Genomic DNA, 22,661 nt, shown 5'->3' with positions numbered 1-22,661 from the left:
TAAAACCAGTTAGATCCACTGAGGTAGAAGCATCACCAACTGAATCTCCTGACCATCATTTGCACATATCCCGACAGAATAAATGCTTAATTTATCAGGTTTTCCTCAGTGTTCTGCGACTACGGCAGCCACTCGGTAACAAGAAATGACTTTGCAGCAATGTCAGAAACTTATTTGTGGTCATCTTAATAACCAACGACCAAAAACCTTCTTTTATCAAATGTTTATTAAGGATCACAACATCTGCATAAAAGGCCTTTAAGCAGACAATAAAGATGTGTAGAGTTAGTGAGTGATGAGGTAAAAAATCTTAAATAGTCTCAGACACTGTGGGACTTGGCTAGTTTTATTCAAACAGTGTTGTTTACTCTTGGAGGCATTTGAAAAGGCAGAAGAGTGTTTTCTTCGTCATACTTACCGAGAGTACTTTGAAATGAGACTAAATGTTAATTTAACCTCATAATAACGGTTTCTGAGAAACAGCAAAGAAAGTGAGTAAAAACACGAGCTGCAACAAACTGAAATAAATTATTCTTCGTCTTCAAGTGAAGATGCTAACAGTAAAAACATTCAGACAAAAAAGAAAAACTATTTGTTTTCTTTCAAATCAAGATTTGTCTTTAAGACTTTATTCAGCTCCGATACTAAAAGCAGCAAAAATCTAACCCCCCCCACAGACAGTAAATGAGTGCGTGTCAGCTGATTTTCCACATTAGTGAAGGAGATCTAGTCTGTAATGACACAATAAAAGTTATGTACAGGCCTCTTGATCATCTCATTGTGAATTCCAGTACAAAGTTTAAGTCTATTCACAGTCCTTCTACAGAAGTGTTTTAGAATCAACGGCTACTTTTATGTTACAGTACGAAACAGTTTAGTCACATAAAAACAAACAAGAATAATATTACAGACATGAAAATCACTGAGAAAGCGTTTGACCAAACACATCTGATGTATAAAGCCACACGACACGCTGTCCTCATAAGGATTCCTCTCTAATTGGAGTGCAGCCAGAGAAAAAACTGTTCTGAAAGCTGGTCAGGATCCGTTTTTTCTTGGTCAGGAAGCTGACCGTGGTTCGGTCTTCCTCCTTTTCATCGTCATCCTCCAGCTTTTCTGCAAAGATCGCTTTCCTGAGCAGCTTCGGGTCTGCAGAGGTGTGGCCAATGTCTCCGATTTCCTTCAGCACCTTAAATAGCACATGTTCAAACAGGACTGTTATATTTGAATTACTTCCTATAATTTCATGGGGACTATAGGAATTTTAAGCAAGACACTTCATGTTAATACATATTATAAAACATCAGTCCCTTTGTATTGACACAACAAAAAAGAAAAAGTGTCAGAGTAATAACTAAGAAAATAGCAGCCTGCCGACATTCCCTGATAAGCAGCTTTTTTGGGTACCAGTCGTCCCTCGTACCGGTCAGTCGGCAGAGGGCTTACCTTCTTCGTGGGAGTGCAAGATGGCGGCTTGAAGAAGGTCGTGTTCTCAGGGCTGTCGGATGTGGGCTCCTGGAGGGATGCGGAGTCTCTGGAGATGCTATCTGTTTGACTTGGGTCCTGAAATGAGTAAACAGCCCAAAAACTGAGATCTGTGTTTGGTGTTCTGCGTTATACTTCCATAAAAGGAAGTTTTGTGTTTTATGTGACCGTTCCAGCTGACAAGTCAAAAGAAACATCTTTTTAGGTAGCTTACAACATTACACGATGGTCAGATAAAACAATACCACAAATGACTATTAGAAATAGGGATGTCCCGAGATCGGAAATCGGGGCCGGTCACGTGGTTTAAGACTTGATCGAAATATCAGGGATCGGATATATAGCCCATCTATACATGTATATTTATTCTCATTATTATTTTTAATCAGAACTATAATATTTCAAAACAAATGGGAAAAAATAACAGCTTAGTATTTACTGTTACATGGTGGTACAGAGTCAGACCGTCTCAACCATGGACATAATATACGCAGACGCCTCAGACTGACGCTGCTTATTGGCGCTGAAGTATCAGCGCGGCCGCCATCTTTTGATGAGTCTCAAATGCCTCCACTTTGCATTTATTTTTGACTGAGGAAGGTGTATATCCCCAAATACAATAATCATAACTCCCTGAATTTTTATGTCCATGGTCTCACCTACACACAGAAACAGCGCGTGCGGCATGACGTCACTTTGCTGCCGTAAAGCGAAGCAGAACACGGCAGCAGCTTGAAGCTGGGGGCCGAATGTCTGCGGCGTGGAGGTGTTTTAAAGTGGATGACAAAAACGTTGCGATTGCAAACTGTGAGATATGTAAACTTGGGATTTCAATAGGTTGCGAGGACATGGCTAACATCCTTGATGAGAACAGGAACAGGCTCAAACCTGACACGGTAGACATGTTGGTTTTCATCAAGAAAAACCTACATTTCCTTCTGTGAAGCCAGAGGAGGAGAGTAAGAATTAGGAGTGCAGTTCCGAAAAGCACATTACTGGCCTTACTTTAGAACACTGTGGCACTTTTATTTGCTTATTTGTTTACATGCCTGCCAGGTATTTCAAGTTGAGCTGCTGCTTGTTTTTATATTAGACATTGTTGCACTAAACTACAATGTGAAGAATTAGTTTATTACTCGATTACTTTTTTTGTTCAAGCTACCTCACAGAAGTGCTCTGTTTATAAGTGTTCAAAGATAAAATAAGTGAAGAAAAAAAAAAAAAAAAAATAATAATAATAATAATAATAATAATATCAGGGACATCCTGGATCTGTTTCTTCATCTTATTACTGTAGAAATATCGGATCGGGACTCGGTATCGGCAAAATCAAATGACTGAGGCAAAAAAAACCTGATCGGGACATCCCTAATTAGAAACGGACCGTTTCCCTCTGTATGGGCCAGTAGTAGTTAGAATATTGTAATTTTTTTTAAATGGGGGAAAAAAAAAAGATGCATTAGTTTAGGGAACAGGTCAGTTGTTGAACACCAACACATAAGCAGTAACGTGCAGTCACCTGTAGGTTCAGATCACCATGTTATGCTTAGAAATGTGCATAAATACGTCACATTCATACTGACCCTGCATACTGTTGGTGCAACTGTGAATAAATCTGATGTTCATCATTTGAATATGACCAATAATACATAACTAACCCATGTAGGCTAGTCTATGTTGGTTTATTCATATATCAATTCACTGGTGCCTTAATTATGAATTCATGCTTTCCTCTTTCCAGGCATCCTGTAAGTTCCTCTTATACAATGTTCAGGATCCAACAGTGTAAAGCCTTTTTTTTTTTTTTTTTTTTTGAGTTGGCGGGTTAAATGTGCCCAAACCAGAAATAAAGTTATTGGAGTGTTGAAAATCATATCGTGACTTACCTCATCAGGCACCTGGTTATCCATGTTTCGACATTTCTCATGATCACACTGGCAGTTTTCCCCACATGTCATCTTTCCTTTGCGGCACCTACACTGCTTGTTGCTGCAGCGACCTTTACACGCACACTAAGGGAAGAGAAACTGCTTAGTGTCATAGGTAACCCAGGTGTTCTGATCCTAAAGGGCATTTACTGCCCTTCTGTGACAGATGTCACATGAGATGAGATCAGCTTTAACAGAGATCTCCCATTTTCACTTATCTGAAGCACTCCGGCCTTTGTTACATGTAAGTGAGATGAGTTTTAAGGGTCTTTTGTCCAGAGGTGAGCTGATCTTATATATTCTTTATGTGATCTTTTCCCTCACTATTTGGCTTTAGAAAACACCACTCTACAGAGACAGCTGTCTGCTACTTCTTGGAAACCATAAAATCCAGGCTTGATACAGGTGGGGTTGTTGGAGCTGTGTTCCTTGACCTGAGTAAAGCGTTTGACACAGTCAACCACAAGTTACTAATAACCAAGTTGACTCATTTTAATTTCTCTGAGAAATCCCTAAAATGGATGGAATCATATCTTTCATCAAGACTTCAATGTGTCAGAGTTCAAAACACGAAATCTATGCCTCGTGAGAATAACCTAGGAGTACCCCAAGGTTCAATACTAGGACCTCTTTTATTTAGTCTATTCATAAATGACTTGGCAAGTTACTGCCCGTCAACAGTGACCTGCCAACTATATGCGGATGATGCTGTGCTTTATGTACACACTAAAGACAAGGCGCAAGCTGCAAAACAACTTACAGCTGTTATGAGTAATGTGTGCAATTGGTTAGAGAGCTCTCACCTGTACTTAAATGTGTCCAAGACTGTTTCAATGTATTTCTCCAAAAGGCTAAATAGATCTGACACAGACCCTAATATTTTTGTGAGAGAGAAAAAGCTTGAAGTAGTTCAAGAGTTTAAATACCTAGGTGTGACTTTGGACTCACAACTGAGTTTTAAGCAACACACAAAAAAAACTGTCAACAAAATGAAATTTAACTTGTCCAACTTTAGATATATAAGAAACAATCTTACTTTTGAAGCAGCTAGGCTATACTTTGATGCAATGATCATGTCTCACATGACCTATTGTATAACTAGTTGGGCCTCAGCTTGTAAGACAACTCTAAAGTCCCTTGAGTCAACATATAAACAAGCTATAAAAGTTTTAGATAGAAAACCTAAAATGTATCATCACAAAAAAAACTTGATTTGCTGGATGTGGAAAACACTGTGAAATACACTGACTCTATTTTAGCTTTTAAAATCCTTCATGGTCTAGCTCCACCACCTTTACAGGAATATATTAAAAGGAACATAAACAGCACAACTAGAGCAGGCTCCAGAGGTAATTGCACTGTTCCCTTTAGGAGAAGTGCTTTTGGCCAAGCAATTTTTTCCTACAGAGCAACCAATACCTGGAACTCTATACCAAGTGCAATACGTGACCTATCTACTCTCACCTCTTTTTCCAAACATCTTAAAAAATGGCTTCTGGAAAATCAAACCTGTTGTCACTAGCTTGGATAATTTTTTAATTTGTCCACTGCTGCTGATCTGTTGTCTGTTATTATCTATTATGTCTATTATAATGTTTTACTCTGTTTTGTTTTATTATTATTATTATTTAAAAAAAAATAATAATAATAATAATGTTTAGGGACCATCTACCTGTCAGGGACTAAGGATGGAAATTAGCCTTTGGCTATAATCCTGTATATTTACAATTTTTTTTTTTTTTTTTAAATGTTCTTCCAATATACTTTGTCCCTTTGTGAAATAAAAATAAACATAAACATAAACATACTGGGGAACATCAGTGTGTACGAGGCTGATGACCAGCCCAGTCTTACCCCAGTTGATTTGGTTTTCTTTGAGGGTCTGCGCGCCTTCGGAGGTTTCTCAGGTCGCCACTCCTCCGCTTCCTCCTCATTCTCGTCCTCGCTGGGTGACATCAGCTCTGCCACGTTGATGGCTTCGTTCACCGGTGCTTTAGCAGTGGTGAGGCGCTTCGGTTTAGGCTTTGGATAAAAACAAAAACATCAGATCAAAACAAAACCAACATAGAATTAAACAAGATCTCCCTTGATGTGACATATAATGAGGCACTTATTTGTTATCTGTTACATTCTCACGTGATCAATATGACGGCTTTAGTCACCTGACATTACATTGCAGCTTAAAACTCAAAGTGAATATTTAAAATGTTCTGTCAGTCCAAATGTTGGCTCAGAATAAAACAACCACAGCAATTAACCAGCTGTAACATCATACACTCAAGCAGCCTCGTAACAACCGACGAACAGGAAGCAGGAAGAAAACAAAAAGAACTTACTTTTGGGGGAACGTACTCAAAAGAGTCGTCCAGGCTCCCGTCGTTGTTGACTGTTGGCAGAAGGATTTTCTTCCTGCTTGTCAAGTGGGGCAATGGGAGTTTCTAAGGTGTAAAAAACACATTGCATGGTTAGCTTCGTCTTATTTATGGGATGTTAATGGTTAATGGCATCCATTCGCTCCCTTGCTGTTCTCTACAGGTAAAAAAAAAAATAAACCATCGTGCACAAAGGCAGCTGTTCTTGGCTCCTTGTGTGAAACTTGTTGTGTCACAGGAATATTCTTTACCAGCTGGTTCTACCATTACCCAGAAATGATAAAGGGGTGAAGAATGACAGTGCTGTGGAGATGGGAGTGTGTTGGCAGAGTAAAGAGAAACGGCGCACTTAGTCAGAGCCAAAAATGAAGCGTCTTTCACCCTGATGGACAGCTGGAGGCAACACTTCAGGCTGAAAACACTTCTCGCTTTAAAGTTGTGCGAGTAAACATTTTCCTCATAAGTTTATGGTTTCAATCACAAGTTTATAGTCTTCATTAATAGATATTCACATCATGGCCCCATTCAGAGTACAGATGAAAACTGAGGAATACTCAGGGGCGGGGCTTAACAAGCTGCACAGATACTCGTCTGTAATGTCCAGCTTTAGAAATTCAAGTTAACTTAAAACTCAAGGTTTTGCAACCGTAGTCACCAAACTAATGTGTTACATTAGTGGCTGCATTGGTATTTTACATATTGGATATTTGAATACATTTCAACACAGTGCTGAATAACAACAAATTGAAGTTACCTGTCTGTATTGTTCGTTCTGCTCCACGAGCTTCTGATTCTGCTCACTTAATGCTCGCAGCTTTTCAAGCTCCTCCTCCTGTAATGAGATAAGATTGTTGCTGCAGGATTTCTTGTAAGTTAGGAATGAAAAGCCCTTAAAGGCTGATTAAACATTGCTCTTGAACTCGAGCGGACAAACCTGAACTTTCAGACGCTGGAGAAGCTCCCCCTCCTTTGAACTCGCCTCGTCTTTCTGCTTCGTGTCATCCGACGCCTCACATATGGGTTGGTTCTGTAGCTGGTTAAGGAGGTAAAGAACCTGCAGAAGGAGTAAAGAAAAAGTTAAATGCGGGCCTGAAGAAAGAGATGCTGAGGGACACACAAATGCAACACCTTCTCTTGATGTCTCTCTTCTAGTTCAACCAGCTGCTGCTGGTGCTCCATGTCCATGGTCGACATAACATTTCTCTCATCAGCCAGCATCTTCCTTAAATCTTGTATGTTGCCTTTTTCCTGTTTCACCTCACTTTCCAGCTTGGAACATGCGGTTTTGGCCGACACCAGCTAAAAATCAGACAATGGATTTTCAAAAGGGGAACAAGAACGAGCAAATGGTTTCACTCTTCATCAAGTCATGAGGCTAATGTAAAGAAAACGAGAGCGTTTGTTTACCTCAGACATCAGGACCCTCAGCGCACACTTGGCGTCCACTATGCTTGTGAAGCCATCTATGCGTTGTTTCAAACGTCCCTCGCCGTCTGCAACAAGCACTTTCTGTTGCAGGTCAGCTATTTGGGCATTCCTGGTGGAATACGAATCACTTTGCAGATCTTAACAAAATCTCTTGTGCAGCAATAAGGGATAAATAAACCAAGACACAGCTGCACTACTTATACATCTCTGATAATATCTGTAAGGCGGCAGCTGTAGCTGTGGAGCTGTAGTCCTACAATCTAGAAAGTTGTGGGTTTGATCGCCACCTTCCCGGGTCTACATGTCAAAGTATTCTTAGGCTGGATACGAAACGGCACGTTGCTTTGGATAAAAGCATCTGCCAACAAAATAATGTAAGTGTTTCAGTTTCTCTGGTTGGCAGTGACGCATCTGAGTAAAGGTTTATGGCAGAAATTCAACCAAACTTCCAAGGTGTGTGGAGAGGGGAAACACACCGAGAAGGGGCAGCAGGGGCAGAGCTGGAGTTTTAATGACTTTAAACGAGTCTGTAACTTCAGCTCTGCAACAATGAATGCTAAAAGGAAGCACAACAATTACACAAGTTAAGAACTTTAAGGGAGGAATATCTAAAATCTTCTACCGTTGGCTAGTGTGGCACCATGTACCATTACTTATTTACCATTAAAAACTCTGCTATTCTCCATTAAGATGTTTTTACAGTGGGTGCAGTGGACAATGTGCTCCGGTTCCAAACTTATTGATGCTTATGTGCCGCACAACGTGAGAACGCCGAGCCGAGTACAGAGCAAGGCCGCACATGCTGTAAAATTTATACCCTGGCTTTCCTCGGACACTTTGACAGATAGATCCTGCCTCAGAATCATGCCCTCAGACATAAGTGCAGTGAATGTGACCGACTCACCGACAAATAAGCTTTATAAGACAGTAGGGGTGGGCGAAAAAAATCGATTCATATACATATCGCGATTTTTTTTATGGGATGATTTTAAAAATCGATTATTCTCCCCTGAATCGATTTTTTTTTTTTTAAACCCTTGTCCTGTCCAGCATTATGGCAGCAGAATTGTAATCTGAATACCGTTTATGCTAAACACATTTGCTATGCCAAGGGAAGCTTTATCGATTATATTACGTCATATCCGTGTCCAGATAAACTTCATCAATTCATCACATTAAGTTATGTTAAAACTAGCCCACATTTGTGCTGTGTGGACATTTCAATTCATTTTGTAACTGTAAACTTTAAAGAATGCCTCTTTTTGTCTCAGTTGAAATAAATGTCAGCTGCTGGACTGACTGACAGACTGATGTGCATTGTTTATGGGAACGACATTCATTCTAGAAGTGTATGATTCAACAAGAAAATTGCAATTACTGATTAAATCGAATCGCAATACTTGGAGAATCGCAATTATCAAGAATCGTGATACAATCGAATCGTGACCAAAGCATATCGTCCCACCCTATAAGACAGTGATGGTTTACTATCGATATACTGCGTTTTCTTGTCTTACTTGCAAATGTGCCAAACATGGTTCACACTTGTTAAATTTACTTTATCATAACCTGTAAGCAGCTCATGCTTGCAGTAATTGTTCATTTACTTTATATTTGCAGATATCTCTAAATAAATAATTAACAAACTGAAAGATTTGGTAAAAGTATTTTTATAAACAATAAAAAGTGAACTAAACCGAGTCTGTACTGAGTCACTGTTAAAAACAAGCATACATGTGTTACTGTGTGTCACAGAAATCACTTCACATTAACTGGCCTGAACAATAGTTCACTGAACATAATAATTACTGGAACTTTATAATCTATTTTATATATATATATATATATATATATATATATATATATAAATATAAATAATGCCCTGACATCTACAATACAACAACTCTTTTGGATGTTTCCCCCATGGTATGACATCCCTAATGTATCAAAACATTTGTCGTGTATCGCATCAAGACATCACTACTCTGAGTTAGCTTTAGCCATCATATGCTACGTTTCATTTCATAGTACCGCTTGGCAGTTTCATCAATATGGAAGCAGGATTACTGTGAACACTGGTTAAGTATGACGTTTAAATAAAATAAAGGGTTTCGGTCCAAGGCTGAAGCTGGTTTTGCCGACTCACCTGAGGCCTATTTCTGTCTCCAAGTTTTCCACCTGTTTGATCAGAGGGGTTTCCAACGCCCCCTGGGTCTCAAGCTCAGAGATGATCAGTGTCCGGCGCTGCATGGAAGACGCCACAAAGAAAAGGATTGGCACTTTTCTCTCTCTCTCACTTACTTGACAGGTTGCAGATTTCTCAGCTCACCCTAATCTTGGGAGCGGGCCTGTCCCCAGCCTCTATCTGCTGTTTGAGGTGGTTGATCTCCTGAGCCAAGACCTTTCTGTCCTCCAGCAGATCGTTGAGGTGGCGTCGAGCTTCCTCAGTGCTGGCCATCACTTCCACTTCATTGAGAACCCATGTCTGATGACGGGAATGCAAAGTTAACAACAAGACAATAAGGAGTATAACCACTACACAATCAATTATTTTTCAAACTGACAGAAACATTTAAAAATATTTGTAACAATGTATTAATTTCTTTTTACCTTTTTAAGTCAGAGAGCCAACAAAATTAAACACATACGAGTCAACAACAAAATTGAATCACCTTAACTCGAGCTGCAGCTCCCTCAATGCCTCTGTTCTGGCTGTCTTTGCGCTTGTCTGCTGCCTCGTTTCTCCTCTGCAGGGCATCTTTCAGTCTCTTGTTTGCAGCAGCTGCCTGTAATGACATGAAAAAAAGAAAAAAGATGCTGTGAACCATCTCAAATGACACTCCTTTCCAGTGAACTAAAACCAGGGCAGATTTTGGATTCATCAAACGAAAAAAAAACAAACTCTCACCTCTTCAGTTTTACGGCGTAGGACGGTGGCCTGTTTCTGGAAATCTCTCTCAAGTTTCAGCAACTCGTACTGTCTTTTACGATCCTGTGAAAAATAAAAAACGACTATTTGTCGGGCTCGAGAATGTAAAACTGTACAAAATGATGCATGCTGTACTATACATTTTGCTTTGCAGCATCTCAAAGAGCTTCGTGTCCTCGTACCTTTTCCTTCAGCTGCAGGACCTCTCTGTCCTTCTTGTTCTTCCACTGTCTGAATTTATCAGAGTCCTCCCTCATCTGTCTCATGAGCTGTGTACGCTGGGTCTTCATAGCCTATGAGAAAAGCGTTACTTGGACATGCGACTCTGGGGTTTAAATACACGGTACTGAGCATTTTCAATGTTCCAAACAAAGCCCATACACAAAAAAATTGGAGAATTTATCTCTCCACGATGTTTCACGCTCTGCATCAAAACTGTGACATGCTGCAGCTCCGACACAGACGTACAGTCAGTGTTACTTGGTTCATATGTGATGCGTAAACACTCTAAACTTGCTAGTTGGATCGACGCCTTTTATTTTGGTGGAAAAGAAGACGAATTAGGATTAACATGATCAAGTCTCAGGTGAAAAAAAATCTTTTATTTAATAATATTCGGCAATGATAGTGAAGAAAGTGTGGATATACGCAAATATCAAAGATACCATTTTCATAGAACATCCAAGCTGTATGTTAAAGACCCCCACAGCCCACCAGTAAAAATAATTTTTAAAAAAATGTCACTATCTACTCCTAAATAAAACGCTGTATTTAAAGCATAGCTCTTTACACAAAGTGATCGGTTACCTGTATCTCCTGCATGAGCTTGCTGGCTCTCTGTACAGAAGATTCTTTGACTTTCAGCAGTTTTGATTGGTCAAGAAGCTTCTTCTTCATGTCCACAAGCTGGGCCTCAAGCTCCTGTAGTCTCTTTCTCCGCTGCTCACTGAGCCTAGATAAAGTCGGTGCGTATGATTACTGGTACCGATAAGAACCATTTTGTCGCACCAAAACGTTTTAGTTTGCATCTTGGCGTAAACGTTGCTATGGACACGATTGTTTAAAAAGTCTTCATACTTTGCCTGGTTGGTGTCTTTCTTTGCAGACTGAAGAGCCAAAACGAGATCCTCTTTCTCCTTCTGCAAAGAATCCACTGCAGAATGCAGAGTTTGGACATTTTTCTGTTGGACAACAACATTTAAAATGAAGTAAGGCTCACAAATGTTAGCGTTACATTAAGACCACATGGTGCAACATCTGAGTCAAAGATAGTGTCATCACACCTGGTGTTCTGATTGCACCGTCTCCAACTGACTGTCATTCTGACACATTTTCTTCATGAAAGTCTCCTTCAAACGTAACACTTTGTTGAGCTCAATCAGTTCTTTGGAGAACTGAGCTTGCCGTAGTGCATGATGGGCTGTAAAGGCCTCAGGGGAGTCCTTTAAGGCAGTGCCTTCCTGTTAGAAATATGTTAAGAATGGGAAACGTCTGAATTAAAGTTCTGGTTGTGAAGTTAATGCAGTGTTTGTGTTCAGATTATTTACTGTGGGCGAGGGAAGAGAAATATGACGCTTCAGCACATTTGCACATACCGATGGGGACTCATCTGCTGTATTTTTACTTCCACTCTCAGGTGCTTCCTCTCCAGCAGCCATGGCATCGATGGAGGCAGCAATGTCTGCACTTTCGTTCTTTCAAATCAAAGAAAGTAAATCCCAACATAAGCCCCAATAAGTATTTGTATTGAGTCCTACAGGTACTTCTTGTCAAAAACTGAATATATATTTTTCTTAAAAAAGATATTCGATACAAATTTCAGCCGACCAACTTGTGTACCTTGAGCTCCAAGATGATGTCTTGCAAGTTCTTTAAAACCTCCACGTTCTCCTTTAGCTCCTGGTCCTCCAGTGTCTCCAACACCTTCTCAAGATCAACTGTGCATCTGTGAATAAAATAAATAAAACTATATCATGAGCATGATTGATACGAGTGTGTGAGGGATCAATAAGAAACATAACTGACGAAAGGTAAACACGTCCTTCAAAGGAATGCTTGGAGGTCACCTCATTTTCCATGAAAATAACACTTATCAAAGTCTAACTTTGCTAATCGTTAACAGCTTTTTCTACAGTATCATGCAGCTCCACAGTGTGTTGGGGCTTTATAAAACACGCCTGCACGTTACAGAGTTTTGCTACCGCTATCTCAAGGCTTTTTATGATCAAAGACGTTGCAGTCAGACCGTCTTGGCTTGAGCCGACTTTTAGCCAGTCAGCATTCGACCTACATGTAGCGTTACACTCGGTTAGATCTAAGGAGGACTGCACTCAGTCTGCATTAATACCCAAAATCGTTGATGATGCGTGGGCTGAGAGCAGCTCAGACGGATACCACTCCATGAAAGACGATGAAACTGCAGCCAATCACAGGCATAAATCAAAGAAGTAAACTATTTATCCGTTGTTTTCACACCCCTTCTGCATTCGTCTACTTAACCCTTTGTGAAGCTGCTTATTTTGTCTTAAAGTCTGCCAAGAGACCATGAATGCGTTTGTGTGTGGATTACAGACGTCCACACAGAAAACGGGGAGGGGACGGGGATTTGATTTGATCTCTACAATCTTTATAGCCGCCTCCTGATATTGAGTGGTGTCTGCACACCAAAACATCCCAAACAGAGCGCAAAATAAGAGGAAACAGGGGAATTACCATTAGATAGCATCTCTCCAGAGAAATACACCAGCACACAGTGTCAGTGGGTAATAAGATCTGGCTGACTGAAGCCTATACATTGCTTTTAGGAATAGTCTCCTAAGAAACTTGGCCACTGAAACCTTTTGGGAGACTCTTCCAGAAGCCCCTCCGACTTCATACTTTTGAAAACTTACGCCGCATGATGCCGCAGCTGTTCCAGTTTGCTTTGCAGTCTCTCATTTGCTTGTTCAGTCTACAAAAGAAAAAAAAAAAAAATTGTAAAACTGATGGATGAAAATGCAAAACAGTGAATGTCAGAAACAACAAATACAACAAAGCTTAATAACAAGACTGCAAATCTGATGTTTTTAACATTTTAAATTGACACATATTGCCAGTTTCAGTTGTGCAGCTTCATTCGGCGCCCGGTCTATTAATAAATTAATTTCAACCAGGAGAAGTAGCTTTCCGATCAGCCATTAGTTTAGAAAGAGGAGCAGTAAACGCTACTTTGGTGGTGCTCACCATAATGATCTTCTCAAACATGAGAGCCGTCTCTCCAGCCGCCTCACCCAGCTCCCTGCTCAGCTTCCTGTTCTCATCCTGCAGAGCTCGATTCCTCTCCAACAGCTTAGTCACCTTCTCTGCCGACTCTGACCTGTAACAGAAGGAATGAGTAACTGCTACGACCTTCTCCTTCGAGCGCCTTTATTTGAGGTTCTGGTGGGACTCTACTTTAACAGGGACGGGTTTAGTCTCACCCAGAAAGCACAGGAGCAACTCCTCCTCGTGCATGCAGCAGCATCACCTGCAACTCTTGAACCTATGAATGTAATCAAAGCATTTGGGACAATTATTAGATTTTAAACAATGTGCATTGATGTTAGTGGTTCATACAAAACACAATGAGCTATATTCAAACTGCAACCGCTGATGTTCTACCATTAAACGAATCATTTCTTGTACCTGCTGTTTCAGCCGGTTCATTTCGGCAGCTCTGGGGTCAACGTTAACGATAGGCTTGTTTTTAATCTTTCGCGCTCTGTCCGCGTATCGCAGCGTGTTGATCGTTTCCTCCATGTTCGAGTCAGCAGGACTGATGCACGCTATCATCAAAGTGTGGCTATTGCCTCCCAAAGAATCTGAGGACAAACAAACAACAGTCTTACAAAAACAGTTCTCAAAAGTGCAGCTACCCCAAAATCATGTTCACGACATACGTGAACATGTGAGTTCTGATGTGCATTTAGCAATTAGTTTCTTTTTTTGCAAACGAAGAACAAAATGAAACAAAAACTTAAAGCAATAGGCAGGTTCTCACATTACCCACCAACATTAAAGGAGCCATGGCATGAAATTTTCACGTTTTAAGGTTGTTTAACATTAATATGAGTTCCTCTAACCTGCCTGCAGTCCCCCTGTGGCTAAAAATGACGATAGACCTAAACCATGCAATGGAAATTATTCTCCGCCTTTGGTAATGTGACCATGCAGATGGCCTGATCGGGAAAGCCGCCGCTTATGACGTGGAGGTTGTTTCCTCCCAGAGCCCATATATGGCTATGCCAAAACTGCCTTTCCCCGTCCACAGCTCTTTGGCCAGCTCAATGCGCTGTACATGGATGTAAAAAATCTGTTTAGAGCTCCTGCATCAGAAACTCTAAAGAGCCAGTGGACAGATTTAGTTTTTTTAATGGGAAAGTGACGACAGAACCGAAGATATTTGTGTGTGCGCCAAACATTTCACCGACGAATGTTTCCAGAACTTGGGCCAATACCAATAGCCTGACTACGTCATACTCACGATTCTAGTCAGAATGTGAGTCTGATACCGCTCAATAGAGTTTTGAGTATGGGGCGTGTTTCAACCGAACCAGGAGAAAAAAATGCCTCTTTGCTCAATTGGATAGACCTACAACCAATCAGAGCAACGTAGTATGTGACGTAGATTAAGCAACACACACTTGTTGTAGGATGGACGGCAAAAACATCTTTTCTATCGATAAAAGCCTTTATCGCGTTCCTCTGTTCGTCTTTCAAAATGAATGCAATGTGGAGATCCTGTAGAACAGACTCGATGGCAGAATCTACACACCCTAGCTCTCCAGCGGCAGCCATGTTTGTTTCAAACGAAGTCAAACCAAGCGCTCTTTAGTGACGTAGTCGATAATGTCCCTGTTGATCATCTGTCCATCATCGTATAAAGCCCGCCCTGGCAATCTGATTGGGTCGACCGATTCTTGGTCGGGCATAATGATTTCCCAACTGAGCAGAGCCAGACCGAACTTCCCGACCAAAACTTTTATGGGCGGGGCTAAGTACGGCTGGCACCCAGGCTACAATACCGAGCCCAATAAGGGAGAGCCCAGACACCCTGCGGAGGAAACTCATTTCGGCCGCTTGTATTCGCGATCTCGTTCTCTCGGTCACTACCCACAGCTCGTGACCATAGGTGAGGGTAGGAACATAGATTGACCGGTAAATCGAGAGCTTCGCCTTCTGGCTCAGCTCCTTTTTCACCCCGACGGGCCGGTGCAGAGCCCGCATCACTGCAGACACCGCACCGCCTGTCAATCTCCTGCTCCATTCGTCCCTCACTTGGGGAAGGATCTCATTCCCGAGAGTAAGTAATTTAACGCTCTATTATTGTGTCACTTTCCTGTATGTACAGTATAGTTATATAGCTTGTTACCACAAGAAAGGGTTTGTATCGTTAGCTATGCAGCTAATAGCATCTGCAAGCTCTTATCTCTGCCAACTGGGCTGTTGGAGGTGTTTGCATGCCCATGAGATGGTTAGCTCGCTCATTTTAGACCAAAACCCCCTACTTCAAGCTTCCTGAAGAAGAATGAATCTGCAAATTCAGTGCAATTTCATCAGGATAATGATTAATTCATGGTTCCAGCGCTAGCGCTACGTGCATCTTTGCAAACCAGAGCAATCAGATGAGAATGTCAAAATCCTCACTCCTGCTTTCCCCTTCACACACGCCTTTTTTGCTGTGTCTTGTGTAGCACTTGCTTGATGTTTGACTGTGTTAGGAGAGTTGTTCAGTAACTAGTTCGTCATATTGTCAAAGTAAGCTCATTTCAACAGGTTTCGCTAGTTTTACGGCATAGGGCTGCCGTGCCATCTACGTGCCATAGTGAGTCACAAAACATTTGCGCATGGTACCATGGGCGTAAGTAAGGCCACACCTCCACCCTCCGCTTTGCCCCGCCTTTCTCCTCCTAATTTGTATTTAAACCTGCAGACCCTAAACAGCTCATTCTGAGGATCCTAAGGAAAGCTCATTTTTGGGACTGGCTGTAATTCTGCACCAAGGCAGAATTTTGGGGAAAAAAACTCAGATACAATATTAGGGGACCACTAAAGCCTATAAAAAATATATAAAAGCCTCCATTTATTTTCATGCAATAGGACCTTTAAACATAAAGCAACAAGATGTTTTAACATTGTGCAGCATAATCTGTGTAAACAACCTTTTACCATACTGAGAGCTCTCAAAGCATCTAAGCCTGACCTAATGACCACCATGTCCTTTGAACATTTCAACCTAAGTCTACCTTGTAGCAGACGGGTGAGCTTGGAGTCTCTGTACGGAACAAAGGTGTTTTTCTTGCTTTCATCTCCCAAGGCGCTGATCACATTACCCAGACATAAAAGGCCACGATTAATGCTGATGCCTGCAGATAAAAAGGAACACCATCACATGATGAGACAATTTTTATACAGAGAGACATGCAGTGGAACACAAACGTTTGGAGCAAAAAAAAAAAAAAAAAGACCCAATTTCCAACAAGAACTGCAGTTAAAGATGACACATTTCCTACACAGATTAAGCAAGATTAGCTTTTCACTGTTATGATTGAGGTTTATAAATTACAACACATCCAGGGGATCCTGCATGAAAGCGCTTGCTTAAACTTCCTTCAGACAAGTGTCAGTTTGTAAAAGCTTTTCTAGTCTTTCCATTGTTGTTAAGAGTGATTTTAGGTACCTTCTTTTAAACGATCCCCCTCCGCTTTGGTCTTCTTTTGTCTCTCAGAACCAGCAAGATCCACAAGGTGCAGCTTTGAAATAACCGAATCCACCCTGAAAGAAAAAAAAATTGAACAGATATTCAACCTGTCGTTAAAAAAAGGTTTCTTTGTGTTCTTTAAGACTCTAGTCCAGCGTATATACTACAAATTACACAAACTAGTGGCAATATTATACACTACTGTTAAAATGTAACATTTTACTTGATTTTTCTGCATTACATTCCACTTTTTTTTTTTTATCCCATTTTCTTTAGAAAACCTACAAACCTTCCTCAGAGTGCAGTGAGGACCAGGGGACATATTTTATTTTAAAGGCAGCTCAACAAAATCTAAATGTGATGATTTAACTTTAAAAATGTGTTTTTACACAATAAATATCCAATTTGAAATATGATGTCTTAAAAGCAAACCAATGACGAATGTTCTGAAACAACACATATACATACATTCATTAATAAAATATAAAGCAGCTTTAATAAGAACATGTCTATAACAGTCGTAACTACCCTCTGGGGAGCTTTGTATGTCACTGAGTTTGGGTAAAGTGAGAGATTAAAATTAAAGTCAACCAAACTGACTTGTCTGGCCCTCTGCGCTGCTCCAGCGTGATAGTGAAGATAGCATGGGAACGCGAAGAAGCAGCGTTCATCGCTGTGGAGCCCACGGTGCGAGCAGAGTTTCCAACTTCCAGACAGCTCACCATCTCTTGGTCGGAAACCACCCGCCTCTCAGTTAACCCAACAATCTGAAAAGTAGGGTACGTTCAATAAAAACAAATTCTGACACCAAAGACATGGATGTAATTATCTGAATATAAAATAATAAACAAACCGACGATGGGTTTTCACACTGAATACATTATTTCGCACCTTGATACCATCTTTAGGGTCTTCCCGAATGCTGATGGCAGGTTTGTCTCTAGATGAACATAGCAAATCCAAAATTTCTTCATTATAGATCTACAATCAAAAAAAGAAGAACAATTAAGGGCCTCTGGTGAAACAACATGTACAGTGCACAGTGAAAATGAGTACACCCCTGTTGAAAAGTAACATTTTGAACATATTTTAATACACACACAAGTTATTCCCAAAACGTGCATAGAGTAAGTTTAATACAACATCTGTTCAGCTTACAACAGAAAAGAAAGGTCAATAATATAACTTAAATGACATATTTGTCCATTTTTGTGAAATTATGCTGGTGCAAAAGTGAGTACACCCCTATGTTAAACTCCCTGAGAATGGGCCGTGTTGGCCCGAAATGTCATGAAATGAAAAGGCATTAAAAGGGAGGTCATCGTTGTGCGTTTCATCCTTGCCTTACATTGAAATTTTACATTTTGAGTCTGCACCAGGCTAAAAGAGACGTGTGTGAGATTTGACTGAAATCCTATGGAGAGTATCATGATCTGCTTCAGTAGTCACAGTACATGTTGACAAGCATGTTTCTTTTGGTGAAATTCAGCTTCCTACTGTTGATGGCATCCATACAGCCCCAAACCATGTCACTCCCACTACTATGCTTGACTTTAAGCATGGGGCACTTTTCTTTGTACAAATCACTTTTTACCACCACACATGCTTGACACCATCGAAAGCAAATTTGTTTATCATTGTCTCATCAGAGACAAACAAACTAAGGATATGGATTGCTGGAACCATGTCCTGTGATCTGATGACACCAAGATGAACAAATTTGCTTTAGATGGTGTCAAGCCTGTGTGGTGGTAAAAAGTGATTTGTACAAAGAAAAGTGCCCCAATATAAAATATTGTTCAAAATGTTACTTTTCAACAGGGGTGTACTCATTTTCACTGTGCACTGTAGATTACAGGATAATGAGGACCCAAAAAAACATTTACATGAAATGCTGTACACATGGTATAATCACAAAAAGTTATTTACACAGTGTAAACAACACGTCCACCAACCTCCAGATAAGAAACTGCAAGGTAGAATTCACAGTCTGTTCGCTTATCCCTCTCTTCAAAGATTCTTTTGATAACTCTGGGAATAACTCCGACTAAAGGGTCATTCTCCTGAGCTGATGTGTATGTTCCTCCCATTGAGAAGGTCTTTCCTGATCCAGTCTGTCCGTATGCAAAAACTGTGGCATGGTAGCCTGTCAAAAGCACAATGTTTAATCGTACTGCTAACTTCACAATGTTTTATTGACAAATTGGCTATAACTGTAATTCTTGTGGAGTAAAGAACTTAGCCCTATAGGCTTGTGTTGTACAACCAATATTCAGTGGCTAAAAACCACAAATACTGTCCTTAAAACATTGATGGTACCTTTGAAAAGCCCACATAGTAAGGGGGCCACAGCTGTACTGAAGACTTCTTCTTGTTCAGCAGTGGGATCAAACACATAATCATAGGTGAATGTCCTCTCTGTGCCAACAATGACCTGAAAAGCAAAGCAAATAACATACATTTTCTCCACATACTGTGCAGAATGGGTACATCCACTTAAAAACGTTACAGAAAGACGTGTTTCTATCATAGAGGGTTACTGAGAACATGCCTGTGGCTCTCTGGGCACAAAGGTGAGGCAGCACTGACATCCCTCGTTGATTTCTTTTGGTACCAACGGGCGACATCGCAAGGCAACTCGCACTGGGATCACCTTGTCGTCCTCATTTGTCATGATGCAGGATTCCACTCAATAACTTCCCGAGAAAAAAAAAAAAAAAAAAAAGATGTTGTCCAATTTAATCCAGATAAAATGAGGCCAATGATGTTCTAAATATTACATGTTTAGAATGGGGAAAAGCAGACGACTTTATTAAACAATTGTCCTCAGTTGAAACTAATATTAAAGATTGTTAGAAGGAACACAAAGACGAATAGTCCACCAGTGATTCCCCCTTTATTTTCAAAGATAAGCTTTTTCATTATTGCACATAAAGACTCGATAAAAGTTCAATGAATACATAGGAAGAGGATTTATTAGGGTCACACACTTAATCAAACTACAGGATATTATAGACGAAGCAATTATTATATAATATTTTGCGATGTTGCCCCCAATTTGTCTTGTGTTACAAATTCAGTGCACCTGTTGCCTTTATAGGGATGCACCTAACCCTCCCTAAAAGCTTAACCTCGCGCTTTGTCAGGCTGTAGCATGGTTAGTTTCGCTCGAGTCATATCAACCAAGAACCTTTTGGTCAACAACAAAGGTAAATACCAGTTCCAAAACTTTGGTTGATTCATTTTTAGGGCTTCATCAAGAGAAAGAAAACACACAAGATATGAAAAATACATGATGACAGTGCCAAAAATTTGGCCTAAAACTGAAACTAAAATGTGTTAGTGCTATTGACATTATTAAGAAGAATGAGATTTGCATCTACAAAATTGAACAAGTGACACTCTTTGTAGTTCATGCACAGCCTCTGAACATTTCTGTTGTGATGGTAAAACGTCTATTGTCTAATTGTATATTATTTTGAATCTATTGTCACAAAATCATGGGTGTTGTTAATGTTTAACGATACGCTCAATGATTATTCTTTGTATGACAAAACAAAACCGTTCAACATTGTGCCATGATATAAACGTAGCATTTGATGTCTGGTTAACCCATGAACTGTTGGGATACTCAACTGAAAGCAGCCAAGATGCTAGTAGCAGTTAAGATGCTCAGCGAAACAAGTTACCATCCTTGTGGTTTAACGGTGCATTTTTCTTAAAATGAAAACAAACAAACAACAACACCGTTGAACCCAGCTGACGGATAGTTAAGTCACAGTCGGGATAATTTTAACACGCTAGCTGCTCTGTTAGCGAGACATTAGCGTTTACGTACCTTTTCAAGTTTCCCCAGAACTAATGTTCAAATATCACGCAATCTACATTCAGTACTTGATTCTAATAGTGGAATACGCTAACATCTGACGCTGTGAGTTCAACTTTTACTTACGAAAATCACTCGGTATTACGTCTTACTTTATAAAATGTTGTCTTTTCCTCATGTACTTAACCATAAATCGATGCGAATTGATGTTGTTACCGCCCGCCACTTTCAAACACCCAGCTCCGCCTCCTTCTTCTTCTTCAGCTTATAATTTGATCGCAGTCGCTGCGAGCAAAACCTGTCACTGCCCTCTACAGGCAGTACGCAATATTGCGTATTACCACAAAACCAGATGGTGTGGCAAATAATTAAATAAATAAACTGAAAGGAGCCTCTAGTAAACAAATTAATCAGAACTAGGAGGTTCATATGTTTTTATTCATAAATTTCCTTATCACAAAAAAACAATATAATTAAAATGATGGTGTCAGCTAAAGTGAAGAGGTCACTACCAGACAAGGCAACATGCGACCCTGTAAGATAGACATGCTTTTTTAAAGCAAATCAATTAATTAACGAAATTATTTTTTTTTTTTTTTATCTTTATTTTTATAAATAGATGAGGAAGGGGAAGCTGGGTGGGTGGTACATTCCTTTTGATGAGATGGAAAATGAGGAGTGACTGTACTGGATGGATGAGAAAGGTCATTTATGCTGGGAGCCAGAAGGGAAAACAGCTGAGTCCCCATAAAGTGATGGCAAGGTTTCTGCAGGGAAGAGAGAGCTAAGCTGGCTGTTCAGTGGCAGAAGTCTAAGTATGGACTCACACTGTATTTGTGTGCCACCGACAACGCGCATTAACGCTTACATGAAATCATAATTTTCAGCAATTATACAAAAAAATAATTCTCCTGAAACCAGTCTTCCCCTGCCAATGCCTCAAAGGACTTACTTAGCGTGCAGGCAAATGAGCACATGCAGCTCTGGGAACTGCAATAACACAGATAGAGCTTATCCTCTCCAACCAAAACAGATGTCTGACTCAGCCTCCACCCATTCTGTGACAGATGCTGTTGACCCAGCACATTAACAATGAAGTCACATCTCACCATGTGACTGAATGAGTTATAATAACATAAGCAAACTTTTGACAAATCTTTCATCAATTCTTACCATCATGTCTTGATTATTTATGATCCACTACAGAACATCTAACCCTATAAGGGTATAACATACAATAGTTATAAATATGGATAATGAACGCCTCGGAAGAGTATCAAGTGACTGCTTTGGTATCTCCGAGGAGACTCAAGATGAAATCATTGAGTCATAAGTATTGATTAAGCCCCTGCTGACACACTTTAATCACCAGTGGTTCTTTAATACATTTTCTGTATGTTTTAGTCATCATCATGGATGACTCCTCATTCAGCAATTGTCTCAGAGGTGAAAGAGGTCTTGCTGCTGTGAGAAATACTACCACAAGGCCTTATGACAACATGCCAGATTGTCCCTGCTCCCAATAATAGAACTGCCCGTCAACAAATGGAACAAACCTGTTACTCTCTCCAAAAACATTCACTCAATAATTATTATGGACGTCATTTGTAGTGATAGGAAAATGAAAACGGAGATATTTACTCTTAGCTTAGCCTGCTGGTCTGACAGTACAGTGTGCATGCTATCCTGACCTTGTTACCAGGGAACACTCTTGAACTGCAGCTGGAAGGGGAGGAAATTCAGCCTGCTTCACCCTTTCCTGTTGTAGCTTCAAAACCTAATCTGGATGTGGTGGATTGCATTACAATGACATCATCCATGCCTGAAATCCAACGGTTGCATGAATAGGGTTTTGAAGAGAATACACTCAGCTCAGCAGCACTAAGCCATGTATACATAGCAGCTTTTTCTTCCACTTGGCTAAATGGAGTTTGCCATTAACTGTGGGGAGTTGAACATGTGCTCAAAATAGATT

General features: G+C 40.3%; 1 protein-coding gene across 1 annotated transcript; it reads right to left on the bottom strand.

Moving 5' to 3' along the window:
* Window positions 1–671: 671 nt before the first annotated feature.
* On the bottom strand, window positions 672–20,869 carry kif4 (kinesin family member 4). The gene is made up of 31 exons (XM_075487190.1): window positions 20,699–20,869; window positions 19,412–19,556; window positions 19,180–19,294; window positions 18,816–19,006; window positions 17,752–17,841; window positions 17,461–17,627; window positions 16,840–16,934; window positions 16,406–16,525; window positions 13,806–13,981; window positions 13,601–13,662; window positions 13,365–13,497; window positions 13,034–13,092; window positions 11,982–12,087; window positions 11,738–11,836; window positions 11,426–11,602; window positions 11,220–11,323; window positions 10,950–11,094; window positions 10,325–10,435; window positions 10,122–10,205; window positions 9,886–9,999; window positions 9,543–9,698; window positions 9,360–9,457; window positions 7,193–7,322; window positions 6,914–7,084; window positions 6,720–6,839; window positions 6,540–6,617; window positions 5,750–5,851; window positions 5,268–5,435; window positions 3,372–3,497; window positions 1,447–1,563; window positions 672–1,189 (listed from the first exon to the last, which is right to left on the bottom strand). Exons 2-31 carry the CDS (start codon window positions 19,532–19,534, stop codon window positions 980–982), a joined length of 3,747 nt encoding a protein of 1,248 aa, XP_075343305.1. The 5' UTR covers window positions 19,535–19,556; window positions 20,699–20,869; the 3' UTR covers window positions 672–979.
* Window positions 20,870–22,661: the final 1,792 nt, after the last annotated feature.

The sequence above is a fragment of the Odontesthes bonariensis genome, chromosome 16 (assembly GCF_027942865.1).
Source record: "Odontesthes bonariensis isolate fOdoBon6 chromosome 16, fOdoBon6.hap1, whole genome shotgun sequence".
NCBI lineage: Eukaryota > Metazoa > Chordata > Actinopteri > Atheriniformes > Atherinopsidae > Odontesthes > Odontesthes bonariensis.
Note: the sequence above shows the minus strand (reverse complement) of the source record. Positions and strands in the feature narration are given on the sequence as shown.